Raw genomic sequence first — 25,702 nt, forward strand, 5'->3', positions numbered from 1 at the left:
ATGTCCTGGAAATCTATTTGCATTTGTTTTATGGATTCCATTTGTTTCTTATGTTGGGATTCCATCATGTTCTTGAGTTCCTCTCTAGATTTATTAATCATGTCTTGCACTAGGGGCATAATTTCTCCTTTTATCTGAGAAATTATTTCTGATTTCATTTTTTCCAGATCCCCTTTTCTTGCCAGTTCTGTGGGTCCAGGTGGTTGAGTATCAGAGTGTTCCATCTCATTTCCCTTTGGGGTTGCTGTAGGTGATCTGGAAGTCTGGTTTTGAGCCTTATTTATGTGTTTTCTCATTTCGACTGGGGTGGCGGCTTGTTTGCACCTGCTCGGATTACCTCCTCTGAGCTGGGAGAGGTGGGACACGGGCCGGGAGCAGTGGTCGGGATGGTGGCCCAAAAGCCCTTTCTTGTGGGCTGGGAGCAGTGGGAGGGTTGGTGGCTGTGAAGCCCCTTCCTATTGTCTAGGAGCAGTGGGATGGCGGCTCAGAAGCCCCTACCTCTGGGCCGGGAGCAGCGGGTCTCAGTACCATGATGTGGTGTTCTGTTGTCCTCTGCATCTTTGTAGTGTGGAACCTGGTGGCTGTACAGAGGAGCAGGGGGGGGGGTTCCAGTGGATTGTTGCTGTTGCGCTGGCTGCTTTGGCATGTTCCACGCGACTCGGGACCTCGGTAGGGCATGCACAGACCTGCCTGTCTGCAGCGGGCTGATACTGTGTCGACTTTCAATGGAGTTTTTCATCTTCTTGAAATCTATTTCCATCTGTTTTATGGATAAATCTGTGTATTTTTAATTGATCTTCATCAAAAGGCCGAGAAATGATAATCTGTACATTTTTTTGTCAATTCACTTCCATAACAGGTGCCAAGAGCACACAGTAGGGGGAAAATTATCTTCAATAAATGGGGTTGAAAAATTGGATATCTACATATGCATAATGAAATTGGACTCTTAGACTATGTGCAAATAATGTGAAAAAGATGAAAGAAGCAAAAGTGATCCTTTTAAAACAACCATATTAATCTTATCCCCATTCTTCTCAAACCCCTGTATTTGTTTCACATTTCATTCAGTATTAAAGCCAAAATGCACACAATGGCCTATAAGAGTTTTCCTACCTCTTTGGCTTTATGTTCTGTCATACTCCCCTAACTTACTATGCTCCACCTACACTAGTTTTCTTGAATTTCTCAGAAATATAGGCACAACCCCTGCTGCTTCATATCCTTTGTACTTGCTGTTCTCTCTGCTAAGAATGCTGTTCTCCCAAAGTAGCCTATAGTTAACTCTCTCACTTGCTTTATTCTTTGTTCAAATATTACCTTCTCAATCATATCCTCACTTTACTACTTTTAGATCAGTATAACCTGAACCACATCTATGCTTCCCATATTGCCAATTCCCCTTATCCTGAGGTATTTTTCTTTAATAGCACTTCTCAAATTTAAACATTGTAGATAGTTTCCTAACTATGCTTATTTTTGTTGTCTACTTTCCTCTACTACATTGTAAGTTAACTGAGAACATGGATTTCTGCTTTATTCACAAGGATATCTCACATTATTGGTATAGTATTTGGCACATAGTAGTCAATAAATGTTGAATGAATGGCATGTTATGGTATAACAGATTATTCCTTTGTGAGTCATTTCTAGGCTAAATAATAAATATACTGTCAAAGACTTTTTCAGAAAGAAATCTATGAGGATTGCTAAGATGTATTTTAAAAATATTTTGACTTCCTTAAATTAATAACAGTGTACTACATAGTGAAATCCACATTCTATTAAGTAGAATGCTACTTATGTGAAGCTGTTAGATGCAATTTCTTAGAGAATCCTAGAATATCAGGGCTATGAAAGAACATAGGAGTCATCTAATCAGTTCCTTCATATCAGCCATGAGAATACTAATTAAATATTGCAACAACACAAGCCAGGTGTAGTTTACTTATGTTCTGATATTTTCTGTTCAACTGGGTAATCCTATATCAGTTCTGCAGGAGACAATATGGTAATCTCTAAAACAAACCTCTCCATTAGTCACTCCTATGGGGGATGAGGAGTAGTCACATTCTTCCTTTCCTCAAACCAATAGACATTTCTATGTGGGTGTACACATAAAAGTTTTCAGTCTGTGCACCACGTGATCATATTCACATTATTTGGTAGAGTCTTAAGGCTTTATAAAAATATTAGATGGCTGGGTTTGGTGGTGCATGCCTGTAATCCCAGCACTCGGGAGGCTGAGGTAGGAGGATCATGGTGGTGAGTTTGAGGCCAGCCTGGGCTACATAGTGAGTTCAGTGCCAGCCTGAAATATTAAGTGAGACTCTGTCTCAAAAAACCAAAAAAAAATATTAGAAGTTTATGAGTCATTTATTTTTATAAAATAAAGGAGGAAAATCAGGAGTTGTGAGAAAGGGGAAAATAAGCATATTTTGCTGGTAGACAATCTATTCTCACCTTTTCAAGTTTCTTCTTGCATTTGTTGTAGAGTAGCAGAGTCAGTTTGTGAAAGTATTCATCTCTATAAGGGATGTAGGAAGGAATGCACAGCTTGCAGTTACAAAACTGGTAGCCTATCTCCTTCAAACTCTTTTCATAGCATTGATGTAACTAGAGTAGCCAGCATGAATAAAAGTATGAGCCTTGGGCAAAGTGGATAGTTTTGAAAGTAATATTGAGACAGCAATTTTGGATGAGCCTGTTTTTTTTTCATTTATAAGTGCACATGTTCATAAGCTAATGGTTGGAAAACCCTGATAGTTTTCTGCATGCTGATTGAACATGTTCAAGCCTGTAGGTTTAGAATGTTTCCTCAAGTGGAAAGGGGACAATACAAATCTCTTCAAGACCAAAAGAGAAACATTATGTTTGAGTAACAATGAAATGTTTGATTGACTCAGATAACACCATTTGTTTTTTTCTAATTTTTGACCCTTCTTATTTTTCTGTTACCTCTATCTAGATGTCCATATTTTAGAGGTCAGTGGGGAAACTATTGGTACATGGGAACCAAATGTGACCAACTCTGGAGTACTATGGACCTGATTTTAGTAGCAACATTGCCTGGAGTAGGACTGGCTTTAATAGTTGGTGTAACAATCCAGACTATCCACTACTGTAAAAAGAAGTCAAAGAAGAATACAGATAATCACCGGTAAGAAATTCCTAAATACCACTGAGAATTAATGGGGAATCTTGTGAGTTCAGCAAATGAATCAAGAAATAGTATTTATCATGCACCCAACTGGTACGATCTTTTTCATAGTAATCAACATTTTAATTAAATTGTAGCAAAGGGCAGAATAATACTGCTAAACCAGAAGTATTTTTTTTAAGATTTGGATAGAGCAAAAACCAGAACATCCTTTCCTCAGATAAAAACCACATGTAATTAACAAAATAATTGTCCTATTTTAGTGCTTTCTTTCCACTAAGGCAGTATTTGTGTGCACTATACATACTGTTCTAACAGTGTGGAGACTGGAGGAAGAGAGGCTGCTGTGTCAGTACCTCCTATCTACTCCATAATTCTAGCAATGATGTCAGAGAAATGGAAAGAGAAATCCAATAGACTTGGCTGCAGTCAACTGCTTGGGCATATCTCTTCACCTCACTGGGCATTAATTTCTTCATCCATGAAATATAGATTGTTATAATTATACTAATCACCTCAGAAAGATGGTGAAAATGATACTGAAAGCAGTAGTCATTTACTGAGGGTTTATTATGTGTGGTAGGCTGAATTATAAATGTTTTACACTAATCAATTCATTTAATCCTCTCAACAATGCTATCAAGCACTGCTGATGAGTTTACTGAGGCACAAGCAGATCAACTAACTTGGCCAAGTTTACAGGAATGTCTGGATACTAGGCTTAAACTCTACTCTATGCTAATAGAATCCAATTAGATAAAACAGTGCATTGGAAGTTGTAATGTTGGTTTCATTCTCTTCTTTGTTTAAAAGCAAATTATAGTGTTATAAATTTTACTATCTCTGAATGATAGAGATAAAAGTATAAGTACAAATAGAGGAAAACTTCATCAATTTTGTGTCAGTTAATTCAAATTAGAATGTACTTTAAAGTATCATTCCCCAGTGAAAGATAATATTACTTTCCATGTATTATGAGAATATTTTGAAACATTACTTTAAAATTGGAAGTGAAGATACTGTGAACCTCTTAATTCTATGAATAAGCTTGCAACTTGTAATAAATTCAACAATTTGAGTAGCTTTAGATATTTGTCTCTGGGAGAATTGAGATAAACTCTCCAACCTTTTTGTCATTTCAAAATCTTCATCCTGTTTTTATCATTATTCCATATTCTTTAAAGTAGTATCATGTAATATATATCATAAAATCAATTTTTATCAATATTAATTTTGTAAATTAAAATTAGTGTGACGAATTTAATATCAACACTTGATATAGGTTGGAAACCCACTGAGATGTTTAAAAATAATAATAATTAGAAACCTTACCTGTAAACAAGTCATTTTTAAATATTCTTTGTACCTTTTCTATTGTAAAATTTTCTAGAACATTGGATTTGTATTACGATCCTCTCTTCTACAAACTCACTATGACCCTGAGTAGATCCCTTAGCCCCTTCTTCTTCTATATATAGAGAGGAGTAATACATAGTCAACCTCCTAATAGTTGTGCTATTCAAAGGAAATAATTAATGGAAAATTGCATAAAGAAGCAAAAGAAAACAAATAAAAGTTTTGATTATAAATCAGGATGGTAATAGTATTCACAAGAACTTGGGCTTAGGTATAGGCTTTTTTAATTCATTGTAATGCAAGTAGATATTAATAAAGAAAAAATTTAAATCAGTCTTCCTACCTCTATGAAAAATAAAGCCAAATTTCATAGCAAATTAATTAAAGAATAACAATTAATATACTGTGTACCATAATCTTAAAAGAAGGGCTAAAATGTTAGAGTACAAGTCATAGACAAAAAAGACTCTTGCACAAAAGAAACAAATAAATAATAGCACAAAACTTTCTTTTCAATGAACTATGAAACATTAACATATGTATTGAAATATTTTTGAAACTACAGAATATGTAATTTGGGGAATTATTAGAACTTCTCCCTACTTCCTATTTCTCTAGCTTCTTTTTTTCATGTTTTCTTTAACATTTAATAGAAACTATGTACAATAAATTTTTACTGTATTTTACATAAAATAGCCACCACAGAAATTTACATAGGAGGAACATCCACTTAATCTGGCAGTCTGAACCTTTTTCCCCAACTGAACTCTGATTTTCATGCTCTGAGAAAATATCCCACAAGACTGGGCCTTCCTTAACCGTCTATCTTCCTTCTAGGTATAAGCTTTTTTTCCCCCCCCTTGGTACCAGGGATCGAACTCAGGACCTTATGCTTGCAAGGCAAGCACAGCGCCTCTGAGCTAAATCCCTGGCAAATAAGCTGCCTTATTTTCTTTCAGTTAAAATGCATTTTAATTTGTGCTCCTTTTTAATTCCATCATTCATTTAATTATGAATTGACAAAGTGACTCTGTTATCATTTGGAGCAAAAATGTCCCCCAAAACACTCATGTGTTCAGAGGTAGGGCTTTTGGAAGGTGATTGTATCATGGATGCATAACATTGTCAATAGATTAACTCATTGATGAATGCATTGTTGAATGAATGGATTTTTAGAAGGTGGGGCCTAGAGCCAGCTAACTATAAATTGAAACCTTTGAAACCATAAGCCAAAGTAAACCTTTCCTCCTTTAGTTTGTTTATATTATATATTTTGTCACAACAACAGAAATCTGACTAACACAGATTCTGAATATATTCTGGGAGATTCTTTGGTGTAGTGGAAAAAGAGCCATCAAATTAGACAGAGCAAAGTTCAAATCCCTGTTCCATGTATTACTGACTGTGTGGCCTATGGAAATTTCCTTAAAATTTCTCAGCCTCAGGTTTCACACCTGCAAAGTAGAGTTAAAATCAGGAGCTTTTTATAATTATTCAAATAAGATAATGTAATTTTATGAATATCAATATGTCTGCAATTTTCTTTCAATTGCATCAAAAATAAGAAGGAATATTGGATGGATAGTGGGATGGATTTATGAACAGATATATGTTAAGATATGTATAGGAAAATGCTAGTGGTGGAATCAGTGTAAGAGATATATAAGCATTCACTATAAAATTCTTTGAACATTGCTATATACTTGAATATTTTATAATAAAATGTTGGATAAAATCAAATTGTGTTAAGTAAAGTATCTTTAACATCGAAAACATTCAATAAATGATAGCAAATATTACTTTCTTTTGGGCATAGCTGAAAATGGAAGCACTCATTTTGTATTATAAAAATAGTTCATCAAAAAATCGATTTAAAACTAATTAAACAAATGCCTTATCCTAACTGTACTATGTTTTTTGTTGTTGTTAATATGGCAGAGAACAGAGTGTTTCATCAGAATATCAACCTCAGCATAATTGTGCACGTGCTTTTAATGATGACATGAGGCCTCAACCTGATCAAGGCCAGGTAAATAATGAAATTCACTTGTCAAATAAACAAATTTACAGAAGATATCAAAAGGAGAAATATCTTGGAAAAAAATCCTTGAGAAATTAAAGAAATATTCAGAGGCAATAAAATGAATTGTTATCAGATTAAGCTACACAAATATCGGATGCTTAATGATGTCTTATGTATCAATAGACTACAGGCCAGGCCTGGGGCATTCACACTGAGAATTTTCTCTACTTGTCTTCACTTTAGTTCATTTCTAGGTAAAATCAACTTAAAATGCATATATCAAAGATAGCTGTGAGAAAGTTAACACAGATATCAAAGGAGAAAATAAGGCACTAACCAAAGTCCACAATGATATTGATAAGAGGACAAGGTATATATATATATATATATATATATATATATATATATATATATATATTACATTATATGTTTATATATATTACATTATATGTTTATATATATAAATTATATATATGTATCAGAGGAACATTGAAATCTCTTTGAAAATCAAAAATCTCTTCTCATATAATAATGTTTCCAGTGGCACAGACTCTCTAAAGGAAAAGATTTGTGGAGATATCTTCCAATTTATAGTACTTTAAGTAAAGCTCTAAATTGAGAATAGAAGGGGTGTGGGTACCATATTAGACTACCAGTGTCAGAAGCAGCAGCAATGCTTCTTTTGTTTTAAATCAAATAAATCTCAAATAAAATAGCACAAAATCATACTTTATTATGATTTATTATTAAATTCTAGAACATGCCCAATTATGATCAATACATTTTAAGGAAGTAAGACCTGCATTGAGATTGAACTCCAAACTTAACATAAATCTATATATGTTTCTGATACTGCACCATCTTGACAATATTATGGTAAATTAAACATTTTTGTTTTTTATTAGTACATGTTTACAGTATATAATGATTATATTCCTTGTGGGGAGTTGTTACTTGTATGTAATACTTCTTAATTATTTTCTCATCCACTTCCCTCCATCTTCCCCTCTCCCTTCATCTCCTGGTCCCCTTTCCTTTTCCCAATTTCCTATTATCTATCTCCCCATTTTCTATTATCTTTTTTACTGCTGGTTATTTATAGTGTAGATTTCTCATATAAAAGAAACCATGTGATATTTAAGCTTGTGTATCTGATTTATTTCACTTAACATTATGGCCTCAAAGTGAATCTATTTTCTTACAAATGACTCAAGTTTATCCTCCTTTATGGCAGTGTAATATTTCATTGTGTGTAAATACCACATTTTCTTTACCTATTCATTTCTTGTTGGACATAAAATGGCTATGTTCAATAAATTTTACTTTCCATTTCCTATCTTAATCTTCCTCTGGCTAAATGTGTCTTGTTACATCTACTTGAAGAGTTCTAATATGGACACTTTCTCATCTGCAATGTTTTCATTTTTCCTTGGCTGGGGAAGGCATAAGTGATCCATAATGCCTGCCCTAATTTACTATATTCTTCTCTTCCAAATTATTTTCCAAAGTCTGCAGACTTAAAAAACAGAAATGAACTACAACTTCATCCAATATAGTCTCTCAGATGCAAGGATAGGTAATTGATGTACTATATTTATTTTCTCCATGGAAAGAAAGTGGCAGATATCTGCCTCTAGATTCAAGCCATGACAGAAATGGGAACAGAAGACAGCCTTGTTAACCAATAATTGGTTTGCAATTCCCACAGCTTATCTCACTCAAACCTCACTGAAAATAGTTCCTGATGGGTGACTACCTCTGGGGGGATAGTGATTGAGCTACCTGTAGGGCACCACATGGATAGTCTAGTAACAGCCTTCATCTTTTTGGTCTTCAACTTCTTGTAATTGTAGATCTATAACCTCATTGTTATCACTCTTTTAATCAAATATATTAACAGAGCTGAAACTTTAGGATATCTATAAATCGGAACATCAATATATGTAAAAGGGCCTTCCAAACATACCCCCATTTCAGTATACCATGACTTTTTAGATAATCTGTGAGATAAACCTACTGTTTCTCAGTAATTTTTGAATAATATTAATTGACCTTCTAGATCAATGTGTGTTTCATCCAGCTAATGATATATTGATCTAATCATTGTAACTTGGCCTCTACAGCCTTTGAACCAGGTGGACTTAGATGCTCCACCTTTGGCCAAATCTTTGGCCAGACCAGAAGAAATATATTTGAGTGCCTGAAAGTAGAATTCTAGTATCATGTCCTATTCAGCCTAGGAGTTCCCATAGTTTCAGACAGGAGACTCTTGGCCCTGGAGTCAGTGCCTCTAAGAGTAAGGGGCAGGAATGTTATTATATCAGAGGGAAATTCAGGCACTATCATGCCATCTTTATGTTTAATTATTTAGGAAATACTTTTCCACACTGGGATAGAGATGTTGCCTATAAATACTTAAATAAATTTTGGACAAATTTGTTGAAGTGGTTTGGTACCATGTAGTGGTGTTACAAACACCATAGTCTAGAGCAGTCTGTATCAAACAAGTAGAACTGACATCTTGAAGTCAATAGTCTTATTCATTGTGTTCATACTAGACAATTAAAACCACTAGTTAGGTCCTAGGTCTCATCAGACAGAACTTTCAAAAAGATGATAGAGGCTGTTCTACCCTGAAGAATTCTGTAGCCTGAGAACTTTGCAACAGATAAACATGTGCAGCACCTCAATAGCCTAATCTTCAAAGGTTGCAGGATATATGTTCTGGTCTACATCATATGATTTTTCAGGATATTTCTCTAACAGATAACACTATTAGAGCTTTGGTTCATAGATAATATGTGATGAGAGCTGGGTCAAGAAGAAGATCTGTAACTCAGTGGCATATAACTAAGAGTGAAATATATTGTATAAGGAAAGGATATAAAGTGAGAAGAGAAGAGGATCTAGAATAAGGAACTCCATCATTTACTAGTTCTGTGTCCTTAACCTCAGCAAGCATAGTTTTAGCGTAAAAATAATGGCACTACCCACCCACTTGGAGTAACTATGTGTAGCAACAAATCACTAAGTGAGGGCTATAGCTAGAATTTTGTAGTTCATGGAATGAAGAATAAAGCCTCTTTAGAGATTTCTTCATGTTCTGCTCAAAAGAGAACTTTACTAGATAAACAAATCCTTTCTTACATACTTGCAAACATTAATTTCTAGATTGTAGGGAATAGGGAAAGGAGATGTTACTAGTACTCCTGCAGTGAGTCCTAGTCACCTGCAAGCCACAATAGCACAAGGCAAATTAATTAATATATAGACAGAAATGAGATTTAGAGAAGAAGCTGAGTTTTGGGCCTGATCAATGCTGCTCTAGGCAGCAAAGATGATAGACCTTGGGCTTGCCACACCTTTATTCGGTACATCTGGAGTAATAAATGACTCAGAGGGTGGCGATAATCCTAGAACAATGAGGGACTTATGCAGATGAAAATTCTAGGTCATGAGAAACTTAGGTTGATTAGAAATTTGTCCATCCCCAGGATGTCTTCAGCTGAAGTAATCCTGCCTTGGAGCATCACAGCATCACTGAATCATTGAGGTCTTAGCTGTAACTGGAGGCAAAAATGGAGTTATGTTTTGACATGCCATAGCTGGCCTATAGGCAGGAAAACTAGGACTAATCATAATTTTACTTGTGAAATAATTTTCCCCAAAATTATGTAGAATTTCTCTCTACATTATATGGCAGGACTTACTTAAATAAATGCCGAAATCGAATAAATTATTCTAATGGCCAGAAATTCTAATAGTGCTATGGCAGACTGAAAGGAGATATAATTCAATACAATTATTTGTCTCAAGTCATGCTACTCACATTCCTTTTGAAGAGATTCATGAGGCCATAATGTCCCAAATTATCCACTTCTACACTGAAACCCAAGAAAGAGAAATTGTTAATCAATTATCTTATATCTCCTTTCCTTCAAGCCTCTTAAAATTTTACTGGGAGAAAAAGAAAATATATATGTAGGCATTTACACAAATAAGGAATATGCATGCATGTGTTGTATGTAATATGTTTAAACATAATATTCATTCATGCAGATATTCCAAAATATTTATTGAATACAGCACTGCCATATATTAGACAGTCTACTTGGTCAAATAAAAAACATAGCTCTGACTCTCATGGACCTTCTACTCTATTAAAAAAAGAGAGCTATAAATAAATAACCATACAACTAAATATAAAATTTCAATTGTGAGAAGTGTTTATAAGGAAGGCAATATGGCACTAAGGGAGATAAAATGGTATGTGTAATAGAACAGAAGAAAAAGCTTTTCTTTATTCTCTGTCTTAACTGCTCTTTTATTCTTTTATTTTTCCTTCTACTCTTTGCCTCCTAGACTGACTTTCTGAATTTAGACTTTTTATAGGCATATCTTACATAAAATAAATGTATAAATACACGACTCAACAGTACACATAATTTAAGTACTTCCAGTTGCTACTTATTACTGTTACTATATTTCTTAGATTACATGTCACCTTGTAGTAAATGTAAAAAATATTTATTGCAGAGTTACACACTAGTTTGGAAACTGTAAGATTAGGTTAGTTTTGGGTATCTAATAGATGAACATCTATATTAAACAGAAATGCCTAGAGAAAGATTACTATGTTTTCACTAAAGTCATAAGGTGCTATTATTCTTGCCACATCAGTTAAAACTGTGATGCTCTCAAATTTTCTGAAATTATTTTATGAATTACATTTTTATAAACAAAACTCATGAACTGAGGGAATCACAGGATAAAACTGTCTATGTATGCCAGTAGATGACAGTAATTAACTTTAATATCATCCATAATTTTTTGAGGAAAAGTCTCTGAAAATTCAAAAGCAGAAAATGTGTGGTTAAGGTCTCAGGGCAAAATTAATTACAAAATTATACCACCTCTGTATCAGACTATTCTGATTTTCATAAAACTTTAACTGGTGTTATTACACAGAAGAATTTTTAAACATGACTCAATCAAGTAGATACTAGAGAAATATGAAAGTGTAGACGCAATTATCCATTCTACTAAAGTACAAATGAATCATAAAAATAAATTTACCAAGTTTTTAACCATATTTTTCTTTGAGTGGAAGACTATAGGTGCTTTTTGCCTTATTTCAATTTTCATGTTTTTCAAAATCCCAAATTTAGAATTATTTGCATTCTTCACTTGTACAAAATAATGATAGGAAGGGAAGTAACGAGAAACAGAAAAAAATGAGAAGAATCACAAAATACAAATTTGCTCAATTCGATACAGATAAATTTTAAAAGAATAATTAGATAATTTTCTAGGAAATGTAACTATCCTCTGAAAAGACAGTAAATTTAAATAAATTGATTTGCATGAAACTAATAGAGAAAGTTACACACACACACACACACAGAGCACAGCAGAAGGTGAGCATTTTCACTCAGGAATTACAATGATGTTTAAATTCTTTTAGTACATAGAAAGAAAGAAACCTCCAAAATTTTAATGGACTATAACATTAATACAAAAACCCAAAAAGTTGCATTTAAAAAATAAAACAATAGACCAATTTCTTTATATATATTCTAAAATTCTGAAGAAAATATTAGCAAATAGTATCTAGTGACACATTGAAAAGTGACTTGTCATGTCTAGGTGGAACTATTCCAGCAACAAAAGGCTAGATAATCATATTAATATATGAAGTAAAAAGTTAAATGACCATCACCACAGCTATTGAGGCATTTGACAAAAACTAACATCAATTCATGAAAGCCACTCAATAAAAATAAAAAGATGAATGTTTCCTTAGCACAATAAAATATAACTTTTCCTACACAAAAGTTAGTATCAGTCATAGATATAATTCTCCTAAATTAATGAACAAGACAAAGATGCCCAGAACTATGAGTAACTGTCAGTATTTAAGGTATCAATAAATACAATTAGACATAAATTATAGTTAAAATTAGAGAATTAAAACAATCACTCTTTATTATAGTAAAATTATGTATATGGAGAAACAAAGATGATTATATACATAATTTGTAGCTTTTCCCTGTACAAATAACAATTTGATAAAATACAATAGAAATTGTTCCATTTACAATAGCAATAAAAAGAGGGAACACTATGAATATATGTAATAATGAACTATATAGATAAAACTTTTAAACTTCGTAGACATAAAAGAACTGAATATATGAAAACACATACCATTTTGATATTATCATATAGCATAATTTCCCTTCAGTTAACAAATAACATTAACATGATTCCAATAAAAATACAAATTCATTTTAAATTTCATGTGAAAAATAAACAAGTAGACACTGAAACTTGAAAAACATGGGATGATATTAGCTTTATAAGATATTAAAACTTAGTATAAAGTCTTAATAACAAAACTTGTGGTGCTAAGCCAATAATAGTCTAATAAAATAGGCTATTAAATGTAAATATTGGAGAATCAAGGTGACAGAGTAGAGATCATCAGCAAAATACAGCATCTTTGGAATCTGAAATCCAGATACCTAAAAATCACAACATGGCAAAGAGAACAGAGGGGACAGAGGAGAGAGAGGAGAGAGGGGGAGGGGGGAGGGGGAGAAGGGGGAGAGGGGAAAGAAGGGAGAGGAGAGAGAGAGAGAGCGCTTCAGGACTTCGGAGGGAACTGACAGGAAAATTGGAAACTACAGAGAAGCTGGAGAAATTGAGCAAAATGCAGAGTAAAGAACAAAGCAGTCTGGAAGCTGACCCCAGCTCCCATGGAAGAGAAACCTTCTTGTGGACAAGCAGAAGGTAAGCCCCCAGGGTTTGGAGCTCTAGGGAGAAACAACAGACTGGGTCAGCAGAAGACAGCATATATGGCATAAAAAACCTGTTTACAGTTCTTTTCAGAAAACTTTCGAACCATGGAGAAAGAATTTAATGTACAGATCAGTGAGGCATATAGAATCCCAAATAGCCATGAAGAGAAAATAATTTATGACATATCATAATCAAAATGCCAGAAGTCCAGCACAAGGACAGAATCTTCAAAGCTGTTAGAGAAAAGGAACAAAACACTTATAAAGGTAAATACATTGGAATAACAGCAGACTTCTCAACATAAACTTTATTTTTTTATTTTTTATTTTTTTCATTAAGTTTATTGGTATATTTTAGGCATACAATACAGTTACATTCATCATTGGGATCTTGGTTCTTATTTTTTCCCCATTCCCCTTCCCACCCTTCACCCCCTCCTCCCTTCCCTATTTACACTTTGTTCCCATTTTTTTCCTTTTCTCATATTTTTTTTTCTCTTCTTTCATTTCCCCTAACTCTCCCACTTCCCCTACTCCTTTAGACCTTTTCTTCCTATTTAACAATATCAATTATACATTTTGATCCTTATTTACACTTTTAGTTTTTCACACCAGAGAAACTATTCAGTATTTACACATGTGTCCTATTTGTTTCACTTAAGAGTATGGCCTCAATGTGAATCCACTTAGCTATAAATGTCTCTAGTTTCTTATTCTTTATGGCTGAGTAGTACTCCATTTTATAGAAAAAAAACAGATCTTCTTTATCCAATCTCCAGTTGATGGGCATTTTGGCTATTTTCAAGTTTTAGCTATTACAAACTGTGCCGCTATAAACATGAGTGCGCATATATCACTGTGGTATGATTCTTTTAATTCTTTTGGGAAGATACACAGCAGGGGAATAGCTGGGTCAAATGGGACTTCTCATCCTAGTTGTTTGAGGTATCTCCACATTGATTTCCACAGTGCTTGCACCAGTTTGCACTCCCACCAGCATTGAAGAAGGGTTCCTTTCAACCCAGCCAGCACTTGTTATTGGTTGATTTCTTGAGAGCAGCCATTCTTACTGGGGTGAGGTGTAATCTCAGCATTGTTTTCATCTGCATCTCTCGAATGACCAGTGATGTTGAACATTTTTTCATATGTTTATTTGCTCAACATAAACTTTAAATGTCAGAAGAACATGAAGTGAAGTGTTTCAAGCCCTAAAAGAAAACAACTTGCAATGCAAATTGCAAAGCTAGGTTTCAAAATTGATTGAGAAACAAGGTACTTCCATGACAAAAAGCACTTTAAGAAATTTATGACTGACAAACCAACAGTTCGAAAAATTCTCAAGAAAATTTTAGAAAGAGGAAAACCAGCAGTCCCATAAAGTCTAATTGAAAGAATACACCAGGCAGAATGAGTATTTAAGCAGGGGCAGGGGGGATAAAAAGGAAATCAGCAACAGGAAAATAAAACAATGACAGCAAAAATTCAATACTTTTCAGTAATAACTCTCAATGTGAATGGTCACTATTTCCTAATCAGAGCACATAGGTTGGCAGAATGGATCAAGAAATGAAACCCAATGATATGCTATATAAAAGAAATATATTAAATTTAAAAATAAATTTGCAGATTAAAATATCAAAGGATGGAAAACAATAATTCATGTAAGAGGAACCTGAAGACAAGCAGGAGTATCTATTCTATTTTCAAAGTGCACTTCAAACTATACCTGATCAGAACAGGCAAAAAAAGGTCAATAGATATTGTTTGACAGAATGATTCAATATGAAGTAATACCAATTATAAACATATATGCACTGAATACTGGTACACTCAACTTCATAAGACAAATACTACTGGAAATTGAAGATCAGATACACAGCAACACAATTATAATGTGGGACCTTGAAACCCCACCATCACAAATAGCAAGGTGAACTAAACAAAAAGTCAACAAAGAATTATCAGATTTAAACCAACCTTTTGAACAAATGGGCTTAATAGATATTTACAAATTACTCTACCAAACAACAACAGAATTCACATTCTTCTCTGCAGTACATGGGACTTTATCCAAAATAGATTACATACTAGCCCATTAACCATGCTTAATAAATGCAAAAGAACCAAAATTACACCATGTCTCTTATCAGATCATAGTACAAACTAGAGTTTAAGGCCAAAAGTCACCCAAGAAATTATGCAAACACCTGGAAATTAAACAGTACTCCCTTGAATAATCAATGGGTTATAGAAGAAATAAAGGAAGAAATTAGATAGTCCCTAAAATAAAAAACCAGAACTTATAGAACACAGTGAAACCAGTTGTACGATGAAAGTTTATACCTGTGAATGCCCAAATTAGAAAAGCACAGCAAGTCGAAAAAATTACCTAATGATGGACGTTAAGGTCCTAGAAAGCAAGAATGATCATAACCCAAAGCTAGTAGAAAGAAGGAAATTATACAGATCAGAGCAGAAAAAGTACAATTGAGACTAAAAAACAAAATTAATTAATTGAGAGGGTCCTATGAAAGAATAAAGAAAATAGACAAACCCTCAGTCTCTCTTACCAAAAAGGAAAGAAAAGATCCAAATGAATGCAATTAGAGATGAAAAAGGTAAAATGACAACAAAAACACTGAAATTCAGAATATTGTTTGTAATTATTTAAAAAACCTGCACTCTAATAGATGGAAGAATCCAGGAGAAATAGATGTATAACTAGATATATATAAAATAAAAAAACTGAACCAGTAATATATAAAAATTCTGAATAATCCAATAACAGCCAATGAAATTTAAGCTATAATAAAAATATTACCAACTAAGAAAAGCCCAGAATACACTGGATTCATTGCTGAATTCTAAAAGAACTTCATGGAAGATCACAGGATTATCTCAGTAGATGCAGAAAAAGTCTTTCACAAAATCCAATATCCATTCATGAGTAAAAATCCTGAAGAAAATAGGTATAGGAGGACCTTATCTCAATCTGTTAAAACCCACTTATGACAAACCAGTGTCCAACATTATATTAAATGGGGAAATGCTGAAAGCTTTTCCTGTAAAATAAGGAACAAGACAAGGATATACATTATCATCACTTCTGTTCAATATAGTACTCAAATATTAGCCACATCAATCAGGCAAGAGAAAGAAAGGAAAGATATATATATGTATATGTATATATGAAAAGAACTCAAATTATTAGTATTTGTAGATGTCATCATTTTCTACATAGAATACACAAAATCATTCCACTAAAAAACTCCTAGAATTAATAAAAACTTGTAGCATTATACAAAATCAACATACAGAAATCAATAGCGGTGCCGGGGATTTAGCTCAGTGGTTCTGGCGCCTGCCTCGCAAGTGCGAGGTCCCGAGTTCGATCCCTGGTACCAAAAAAAAAATAAAATCTATAGCATTCCTATACACCAGTAATTAACTCACTGAGGAAAAGAATTAGGAAAATAATACCATTCACAATAGGATCAAGACAAATTAAGTATTTAGGAATTATCCTAACCAAGGAAGTGAAAGACCTCTATAAGAAAAACTGCAGTATTCTGAAAAAGGGGGTCAAATGGGACATCAAAAAATTGAAAGACATCCCTTGTTTCTAAATAGGCAGAACCACTGTTGTCAAAATAGCCATACTACCAAAAATGATATACAGATTTAAAGAAATTTCAATCAAACTACCAATAGCATTCCTCACAGAACTAGAGAAAACAATCCTAAAATTCATATGGAAGCTAAGAGACTCAGAATAGCAAAAGCAATCTTGGGCAATAAGAGCAAATCAGGAGGCATCATAATCCCTGACTTTAAGTTATACTACAAGGCTACAGTGGTAAAAACTACCTGGTGTTTGCACAAAAAAGAGACACATAGATCAACAGAACAGAATAGAAGATGTAGAAAAGAATAGGTACAATCAGCTATCTGATCTTTCAAAAAGGGGTTAAAAACATATGTTGAAGAAAGATAGCCTCTTTAATAAAGAAAACTAGCTCTCCACATAAAGAAGATTGATCCATATCCCTCATCGTGTACTAAAATAAATTCAAAATGGATCAAAGATCCAAACACTAAAACAGAAACAACTTGCTGAAAGATAAAATACATAAAACTCTTTAAGACATAGGCATACACAAAGTCTTTCTGAATAGAAATCCAACTGCACAAGAAATAGTACCAAGAAACAACAAATGGGATCATATCAAAAAGTTTCTGCACAGTAAAGCGAATAACCAGCAGTGTGAAGAGCCAATGGGGAACAATTTTGCCAGTTATTCCTCAGAGAACTAATATCTAAAATACATAAAGCACTCAAAATTTAGATCCCCCGCTAAATAAAAGACCAAGTCTGTTGTAGTCAGGGTTTTGGCAAGGAAATACATGAAATACGGGACACATAATTGGTAGGATTATTTTTATGATAATCACCCAAAAAGTGAAATGCAAAAGAGTGCAAGAGAGATTAACCGCACACTAGGGGCCCAAATAATCCAGACAAGGGCTTCGATCCCAGTAATGTCCCGCACAAGTCCATCAAAAGGCTTAGAGTCCAAGGCAATGTCCTCCACTAGTGCAGCCAGTGGCCTAGAACCCACGGCAATGTCTCTCAGGCTTGTCCATATTGAGGATATGCACCTGGAAGGCCCAAAGACCAGTGGTGGAAGCCAGAAAACCTATGCCAGTGAGATGAAGGATTTGTGCCACCAAGCTGAGGGATCCACATTGGAGCCAGGAAGTGATGCTTATGGTGAAGATCAGAGCTCCCCTGATGAAAATAGCAGCCATTCTCAGTGATAGCGAGGCCCCGAGCTCGTCCTCTGCCGAGAACAGCCTAGTTCACATCAGCAAAACCATCCGCAGCAAGCTTCTCCTACAAAGTCAACAGGCCAAGATCTTCCCCTCCAGTTCTCTTTTTATGGCTATTGGTAACAATCCTCAGGTGGATCCTCCACACCCAGGCCATGCTGATTCAGTTCAGCTGGACATTACAAGCTGACCATTAGTAAATCCACAACAAAATCTATAAGTATCCAACTGAAATGAACAGATACTTCTTAAAAGAAGTACAAATGGCCAAAAATACATTAAAAATGTTCAGTATCTCTGGCCACTAGAGAAATGCAAATTAAAACAATGCTGAGATTCTATCTCACTCCAGAAAGAATGGCTCTCATCAAAAAATCAAATAACAAATGCTGATGAGGATTCAGCAAAAAAAGGAACCCTTCTACATTGTTGTGAATGTAAACTAGCACAACCACTATGTACATCAGTATGGAAATTCCTCAAAAAGCTAAAAGTAAAATTCCATCTGATTCAGCTCTTCCCCCTTTAGGTGTCTTCTCAAAAGAGTAAAATATATTATATTTTAGTAATACAAGCCTACCCATGTTTATAGCAACACAACTCATTATAGCTAAATTTGCAAATGGCCTCTATGTCAATCAACAGATGAATGGATAAAAATGTAGCATTTATACAAATGAGTACTACTTTGCCATAAAGAAAGATAAGCTTAAGATCATAATATTAACCGAAATAAATGAGACATGCAAGATTAAATATCACATGTTTTCCCTTATAGGAAAAAACCAAAATAAAAATAAAGAGCAAAACAAAGAATAGATAATAAGAAATAGTGAGATAGATGTATTGCAAAAGTAAAGTGTAACCAAGAGTTGGAGGGAGGAGAAAGGAGAGGAGAGGAAGGGGATGAAAAAATGAATTGAGGTGTGTTATGTATATGTACAAATTTCCCGTGAGTAATGTAATCATTGTGTACTGTAGATATGTACAACTAAAAATAAATTTTAAAAGTGCAGATATTAATGAATGATTAGAATTTAATACCTATGATAAGAAAGGTCAAATAAATATTAAATGTATTGGAACCTCTAGGAAGCCATCTAGAAAAGGGTAACATAGGATATAGCTTTATCTCAGTGGTTTTCAAAGTGTGGTTCAAAACAGCAGCATGAGCATCAACCTAGGAAATTCTTAGAAACAAAATTTTTTAGCCCTGTCTACATCAACTGAATTAGTAGTTCTAGGGTACATCCCAGCATTCTATATTTTAAAAGTCCTCTAGGTGTTTCTGATGTGTTCTCAAATTTTAAATACATGAACATGAGTAAATTTGAAGTGGATCACATATACATGAAAATGTGAGAAAATCTTTTACAACACTATAATAAGGAAGTTCTTTGTGAAAAATTTAAAATGTTTATGAATTGCTTGTTTCTGGAATATTCCATTTAATATTTTCAGACGATGGCTGACTACAGGTAACAAACTGTATAATAGGTGCAATGACAGGTAAGGGGGGATTACTGTATTTGCAAGATGGCGAGGAAAGCAGTTGATGGAAAAGGAGTTTGTCAATTACAAATACATATATCTTTTGACACAGAAGTATCAATTCTGAGAGTGTGTCCTATAGATTATATGTCCACAGTTACAAACTGATGTATCTACATCAATTGCAATAGAAAAGGATTGGAAACAAAGCCCATCAAGAGGAACACTGGAAGTTTACAAAAGAAGAAATTTTTCTCTATTAATATGAAAAGCCTTCCAAGTCATGTTCAGTGAAAAAGATGTGTAATGTGTATAGTGTACTTCCTTTTGTGTAGGAATGGGGAAGAAATTAGAATATATATACACATTCATATTTGCTTATATTTATGTTAAGAAACCACATGAGCAACTATAAAAGATTACTTTCAAAGAGCTAGGGAGTGAGAAATGAGTAGTTGGAGAGCATAAGTGAGGAAAAGAACTTTCACTGTTTAAATTATTATTCATTCAGAAATTTTTCAAAGAGTATTTTGCTATCGATAATGGACTAAATAAAACCAAATTGTTAAAAGCCACTTTGACCAATACTACCTTAATCATGTGATCAAGGTTAACATTATTAGTAATAAAACATGTTGACATTCTGTGCCTCCTGAAATGATGCATTAATAGGGCACATTCCTTCTGTAGTTTTCTTGCCCAAAATGGATGGTCTCAATCTAGCTATGAGAAAGTATTGGAAAAAATCATTTAAGAGACATTCTACAAAATAACTGACCAGTACTTCAAGAGTATTAAGATCATCAAAAACAAAGATTGAGGTTTCTTCAATAGATTGGAGGGCCGGGGAATATAGCTCAGGGGCACTGCGCCTGCCTGGCAAGTGCGAGGTCCTGAGTTCAATCCCTGGCACCAGAAAAAAAAGTAGATTAGAGAAGAATAAGGGAAGGTAAGTAAATGTAAGGTGGGATTCTGGATTGGAATCTAGTCCAGCAAAAGAACTTTAGTAGGAAAACTTGAAATTCATACAAGCTCTCTAGTTTAATTAATATTATGATGCCACTGCTATTTTCCTGGGTTTGCTAATGTACTATGGTTAGGTAAGATGTTAGCACTAGAAGAATATGAATCAAGTTAATACAGGAATACAGTATACTATTTTTGCAACTTTTTGTAAGTCTAAAATTATTTCAAAAGTTAAAAATTATTTAAAAGTAAATATTTGTGGGTGGGGGTTTAGCACAGTGGTTCCACTGCCTGCCTCACAAGCACAAGGTCCCAAGTTTGATTCCCCGTACCAAAAAAAAAAAAAGTAAATATTTGTTAGAACTTCTTTGGTACCCAGGCCTTTAGTGGGACATGTGAGAAGACAGATAAATGTCATTTTCTGATATACAGGGATATGATAAGAAACCATGAAACAATAGTCAGGTCTAGATCTGATTCCCTTATTATTCAGTCTTGTAGTAGGTCTCTTTTATTCATGACTAGGCAGTCATTTGGGTGTTTAATTTTTTTTAATGTTAAAATTAATTTTAGTAAACTATTGTTATATTTCTGAGACACAACATGATGTTTTGATCTATGTATATGTTAAATATAACTAAAGCTAATTGACACACTCATCATCTCACCAATTTATTACATTTTTATGGTGAGAATGTTAAAATCTATTTAGTAATTTTATAATCCACTGTACATTATCATTCATTGTGATCATGCAGTGCAACAGATCACTAAAACTTATTCCTCCAGCCTAAATTAAACTTTAGAAACCTTTCACCAGTGTCTTTCTTTTCCCTGTCCTTCCATCTCCAACCCCAGCTTCAGTTAAGACTCCTTCATAAGATCAACTATTTTAGATTCCAGAGATATGTGAGATCATATAGTATTTGCCTTTTTGTGCCTGGCTTACTTCACTTAGCATATTGTCCCAAGTTCCATCTACTTTATCATGAATAACAGAATTTTCTTTTTTAAAGGCTGAATAATAGTCCATCATGTATGAATAGCATATTTTCTTTATTCATTCATCTGTTGATGGATAGGTTGTGTTCCTATCTTGGTTATAGTGAATAATACTAAATACTTATTAGAATGACTTATCAAGAAGATGAATTACATAAAGTGTTGAGATATGGAGAAAAAGGAACTTTTGTATACTGTTGGTAGGAATGTAAATTAGTGTAATCCTTTTTGGAAAATAGTATGGAGATTCCTCAAAAAACTTAAGATAGAATTAACATATGATCAAGTAATCCCACTTTCATGTATATATCCAAAGGAATTGAAATTGTTATGTTGTAGCAATACGTGCAATTGAATTTTTATTTCAGCATTATTCACAAAAAACAAAGATATGAGTGACAATTTTTAATTTCTACTTTCCCATGAGACTAAATTTAACAAGAACAGATGAAATATTCTATACAGATGGCACACGATAGATATTTCAACATATGGGTTGAAAATACAGAAGCAAAATTAAAGACAAGCAGAGCTAACAGTAGAGATTACTGGGAAAAAATTTCAGCTTAGTGTAATGCACTTAGTTTCTAAAAATTGGAGCATTCAGTAATTAAATTGATTGTTACAGTGAGGGGGTATTTACATCAGAACCGGAAGTATTCCAAAGGATGCTAAGATGAGACAGAAAGAACATCTTCAGGTGAGAAAGCAGAGTAGACAGCTGCTAATATTCTGTTGTAATAAGAATCTATATCATTTTCAGCATATCATGGTTTAAATTTGCTTGAAATTTATAAAGAATCAAAAGAGCTGTTGTGTTTCTTTTGCCATCCTTCAACTATGTGTTCTTCATATGATAAATCCCAAGATTATTCTTTGAAGCTCATTTTAAAAATAAATAATATGTGCTGCCTGCCTCACAAGTGCAAGGTCCCGAGTTTGATCCCTGGTATAAATAAATAAATAAATAAATAAATAATGTAGTTTATTGGTGTGTGCCTACTGAGCTCTACCCACTGACCCAGCCTTACAGATCTCTACAAAGCTTAACTTTGTCAACTTGACAGTTTATTTCCCAGGGAGGCAAGCATCAAATGTTAGCCTGAAAGAAATATTAGAGACCATCTATTTAATGACAAACACTCCTTCTGGATTCTTGGTGACCTAAATTTTAAAGGGCTTTTGTTGTGGAAACTTGCCAGATGTTTTTGAAGTTCTAAACAAGTTATAATCACTTCAACTTTCTTACTCAAAATGATCAGGTAATCATACTTGATTTAGACAGTCATGCTTTTTCTTTAAAGAAATCATGATTGCTCTTATCATATGAGTTTGTTTTCTTAGGTATCTGATGATCTTTGATAATCTATCACCTATGCACTATGGAAAAATAAATGTTATCTATAATTCTGTGTATTATATCTTTATGGATCAGAGTTAAAATACTGGTCATTTATAACAAAATGTAATATTTCCTGGTCATCAATTCCACAATTTCATTTCTGAGCTCCTCCAAACTTTTCAAGGGGTGCTATGTAGCCCTTGTAATTTTAATAAATCCTAACTAATGATTTCAAATAGAACTTGATGAAATAATGGAAATGTTCTATGAATCTCGAATGTCCCTAGTGTGACTAAGGAAAAGTTTTAAATTTTAATTAAATTTATATATACATGAGGCTAGTAGTTACTATATTCAGCAGAAGAGATATAGACTATCCTACACATTTAAAATAACTTGCTCAATATTTCTGACCTATTTAATTTGCTAAGCCCTTTGAGTAAAGTGCTATTTAATATGTCTTTCAGTAAAAAAACAATGAAAATAATTCATGTAATCTGCTTTCTAATCTTGTAAAAAATTTTTAGAGTAGTTTCATATCTGCTTCCTAATTTTCCTGTTTGTTGTAATATAAAAAGCTCAGAGTGAAAACATGTGATCAGAGTAGGAATGACCTCATCCTTTTTACTACTTGAATTCATAAAATATGAATTGGTTGAATCACAGTCATTGAGAAGTTCTAGTGCTTTTTTTCTTAGTAACCATCTTTTCAATATTCATTACCCTTTACTGTGAACTAGCTACTCAGGAATATAATTTGGTAAGGTAAGGGAGTGAAGAAGAACTAACATTTAATAAGCACCTACAATTTACCAGGCATTTTTGTAGGCATACAATATCTATAACATAGGATTTTTACTTTAATTTCCATGACTGCTCTGCATAGTCTTATTATCCCTACTTTTTAAAATAAAGAAATCAGTGATAAAATAGTGCCATGCCAGATGGCATATGGATGGCTGGTGATGGGGTTAGTAAAAGAATTTACCAACAGTCAAGGAATATAGAAAGGACAAGAGCTTATTCTGATCAAAGCATACTGTCTAGAGGAACAATGGGCAAGTTTCCAAGAGAGGATCATGCAGTCAGGGTGAGAGACTGGGGTTTTTTATAAGGAGTCTGGTCAGCAAATCTAGGTATCTCAGGAATGCTTCTTTTAGGGTGCTTGGACCACTTCTACATATCTAGTTATACACTGTTACAAATTGACAAGGGCATTTACTCTGGTCTCACAGAAGCACCTTTAGTTTCAGATTAGAGCATGTATATACATTAACTCTTTGAGACAAGATAAGTTGGGGCTCATTGGGAGGAATGAATAGGTATTTATAGTTATATTTACCTTGTGCTGTTTTTAATTTTTAAAAGCAATAATAATACCTAGCATAGGTTGAGCACTTATGGGCCAGGACATATGTTAGATATTTTATGTATATTATCTTTTTATCCTTACAATGATCCTATGAGTTTTATAGGTAAGAAACTATAAAACATAGGTTAAGTAAATTATCAGGGTCAAATGCTCCAGGAAGTTCAAGGAGTATTCAGTAATGAATTTCTTTTATCGCCTTTATTTTTCCTTAAGCATGATAACTGACTGGCCTGAGGTCCTCTTTACACTTCAATTTCAAAATATAATTTGAGTTTCCATGATGTACAAGGCACTAAATTAGGATGAGAGAGTAGAGACTGCAGAGACATGTAAAATCAGATTCTTATTTTCCAAAGTCTCCCACTTTTCCAGTTTTGTTAATGTTCTTTCCCTTCTTTATTCATATTCAATATAATTTATCAAAGTATACTCAATCTGAAAGCCAAGTTAGTGATATATAATTTTTATTTATTGCCAGTTTGATTCAGGATAGTAGTTGTGTTCTAGTCATATTTGGGTAGGCAGCACCAATGTGGAAGTTGCTTAAGAATGTTAGACTGTTGAACTCAAAATTATCAATGAAGAGACAGCTTCTTGTTCATAGTTCCCTGATCCAGTTTTTTCTATCTTGTTACATCACTCAGATATTCTACTTTATCTCACATATTTTAATGTTCACATCTTCAGATTTTGAATTTTATTATAACATTCAAAAATGTAATTATAGACATTTTGGAACACAGTGAATTTCTCTTTTCTCTTAATTTTATTTTCTTTGCTCTGGAGACTATATATACTCTAAGTGGAAAGACTAGAACTGATACTAGCCAAAACTATAAAAAATTTAACAAGGGAAAATTTTGTCCTTTGATAAGATAGATCAACTTGAAAAAATAAATACTGGAAATTAAAAAAAATAAATATTCAACTTGAAAAATAGCAGTGTATGTGTGTGTGTGTGTGTGTGTGTGTGTTTATATTCATTCTTCTCCTTGAATCAAATGTTTACTTGAATGAATGCCCAGGGAAATATTTCTTTCTTTCATAGTCGTCCATTTCTGGTTCAGTATAAGGAGGAATACTAGAGTGACTCAAGGTGTATTCACTAAGATACTTGAGCTCTTTCTCAGATTAACCTAGAATTTCACTTTTACTTTGTGGGTAGCTGGAGCATTTAGTATAGATCAACATCTCTGGGAGATTCTAGACTGCCCCAGAACAGACTTAAATCTAATTTGCTGGGAGTGAGAAAGTTAGATGTCAGATTTTTCTTAGTTGCAGTCATCACTCCTCCTTTAACTTGAAAACAACACTTGAATTTATTCCGCCAAATCAAACCCTTAAATCATTTCAAATATCT

The 25,702-nt window shown here is 33.6% G+C and overlaps 1 protein-coding gene and 1 long non-coding RNA gene across 3 annotated transcripts in view; one reads left to right on the plus strand and one right to left on the minus strand.

Moving 5' to 3' along the window:
- Window positions 1-25,702, plus strand: part of LOC110346493 (uncharacterized) — a 90,112-nt gene that overhangs the window by 15,814 nt on the left and 48,596 nt on the right. For both annotated transcript variants that reach the window (XM_021247671.2, XM_087196647.1), the window contains exons 3-4: window positions 2,969-3,160; window positions 6,455-6,545. In XM_021247671.2, coding sequence (XP_021103330.2) covers window positions 2,969-3,160; window positions 6,455-6,545 — 283 coding nt within the window. The remainder of the gene's footprint in view (window positions 1-2,968; window positions 3,161-6,454; window positions 6,546-25,702) is intronic.
- The window catches only part of LOC147822484 (uncharacterized), a 225,560-nt gene continuing 209,782 nt past the window's right edge, over window positions 9,925-25,702 (minus strand). Inside the window, exons 3-4 of the long non-coding RNA XR_015445584.1 lie at window positions 10,369-10,423; window positions 9,925-10,105 (exon numbers count right to left, since the gene is read on the minus strand). This is a non-coding gene — a long non-coding RNA (uncharacterized LOC147822484). The remainder of the gene's footprint in view (window positions 10,106-10,368; window positions 10,424-25,702) is intronic.

This window comes from Heterocephalus glaber, unplaced genomic scaffold, assembly GCF_053883595.1.
Source record: "Heterocephalus glaber isolate CG9 unplaced genomic scaffold, H.glaber_assembly_v1.0 deba00001613, whole genome shotgun sequence".
Taxonomy (NCBI): domain Eukaryota; kingdom Metazoa; phylum Chordata; class Mammalia; order Rodentia; family Bathyergidae; genus Heterocephalus; species Heterocephalus glaber.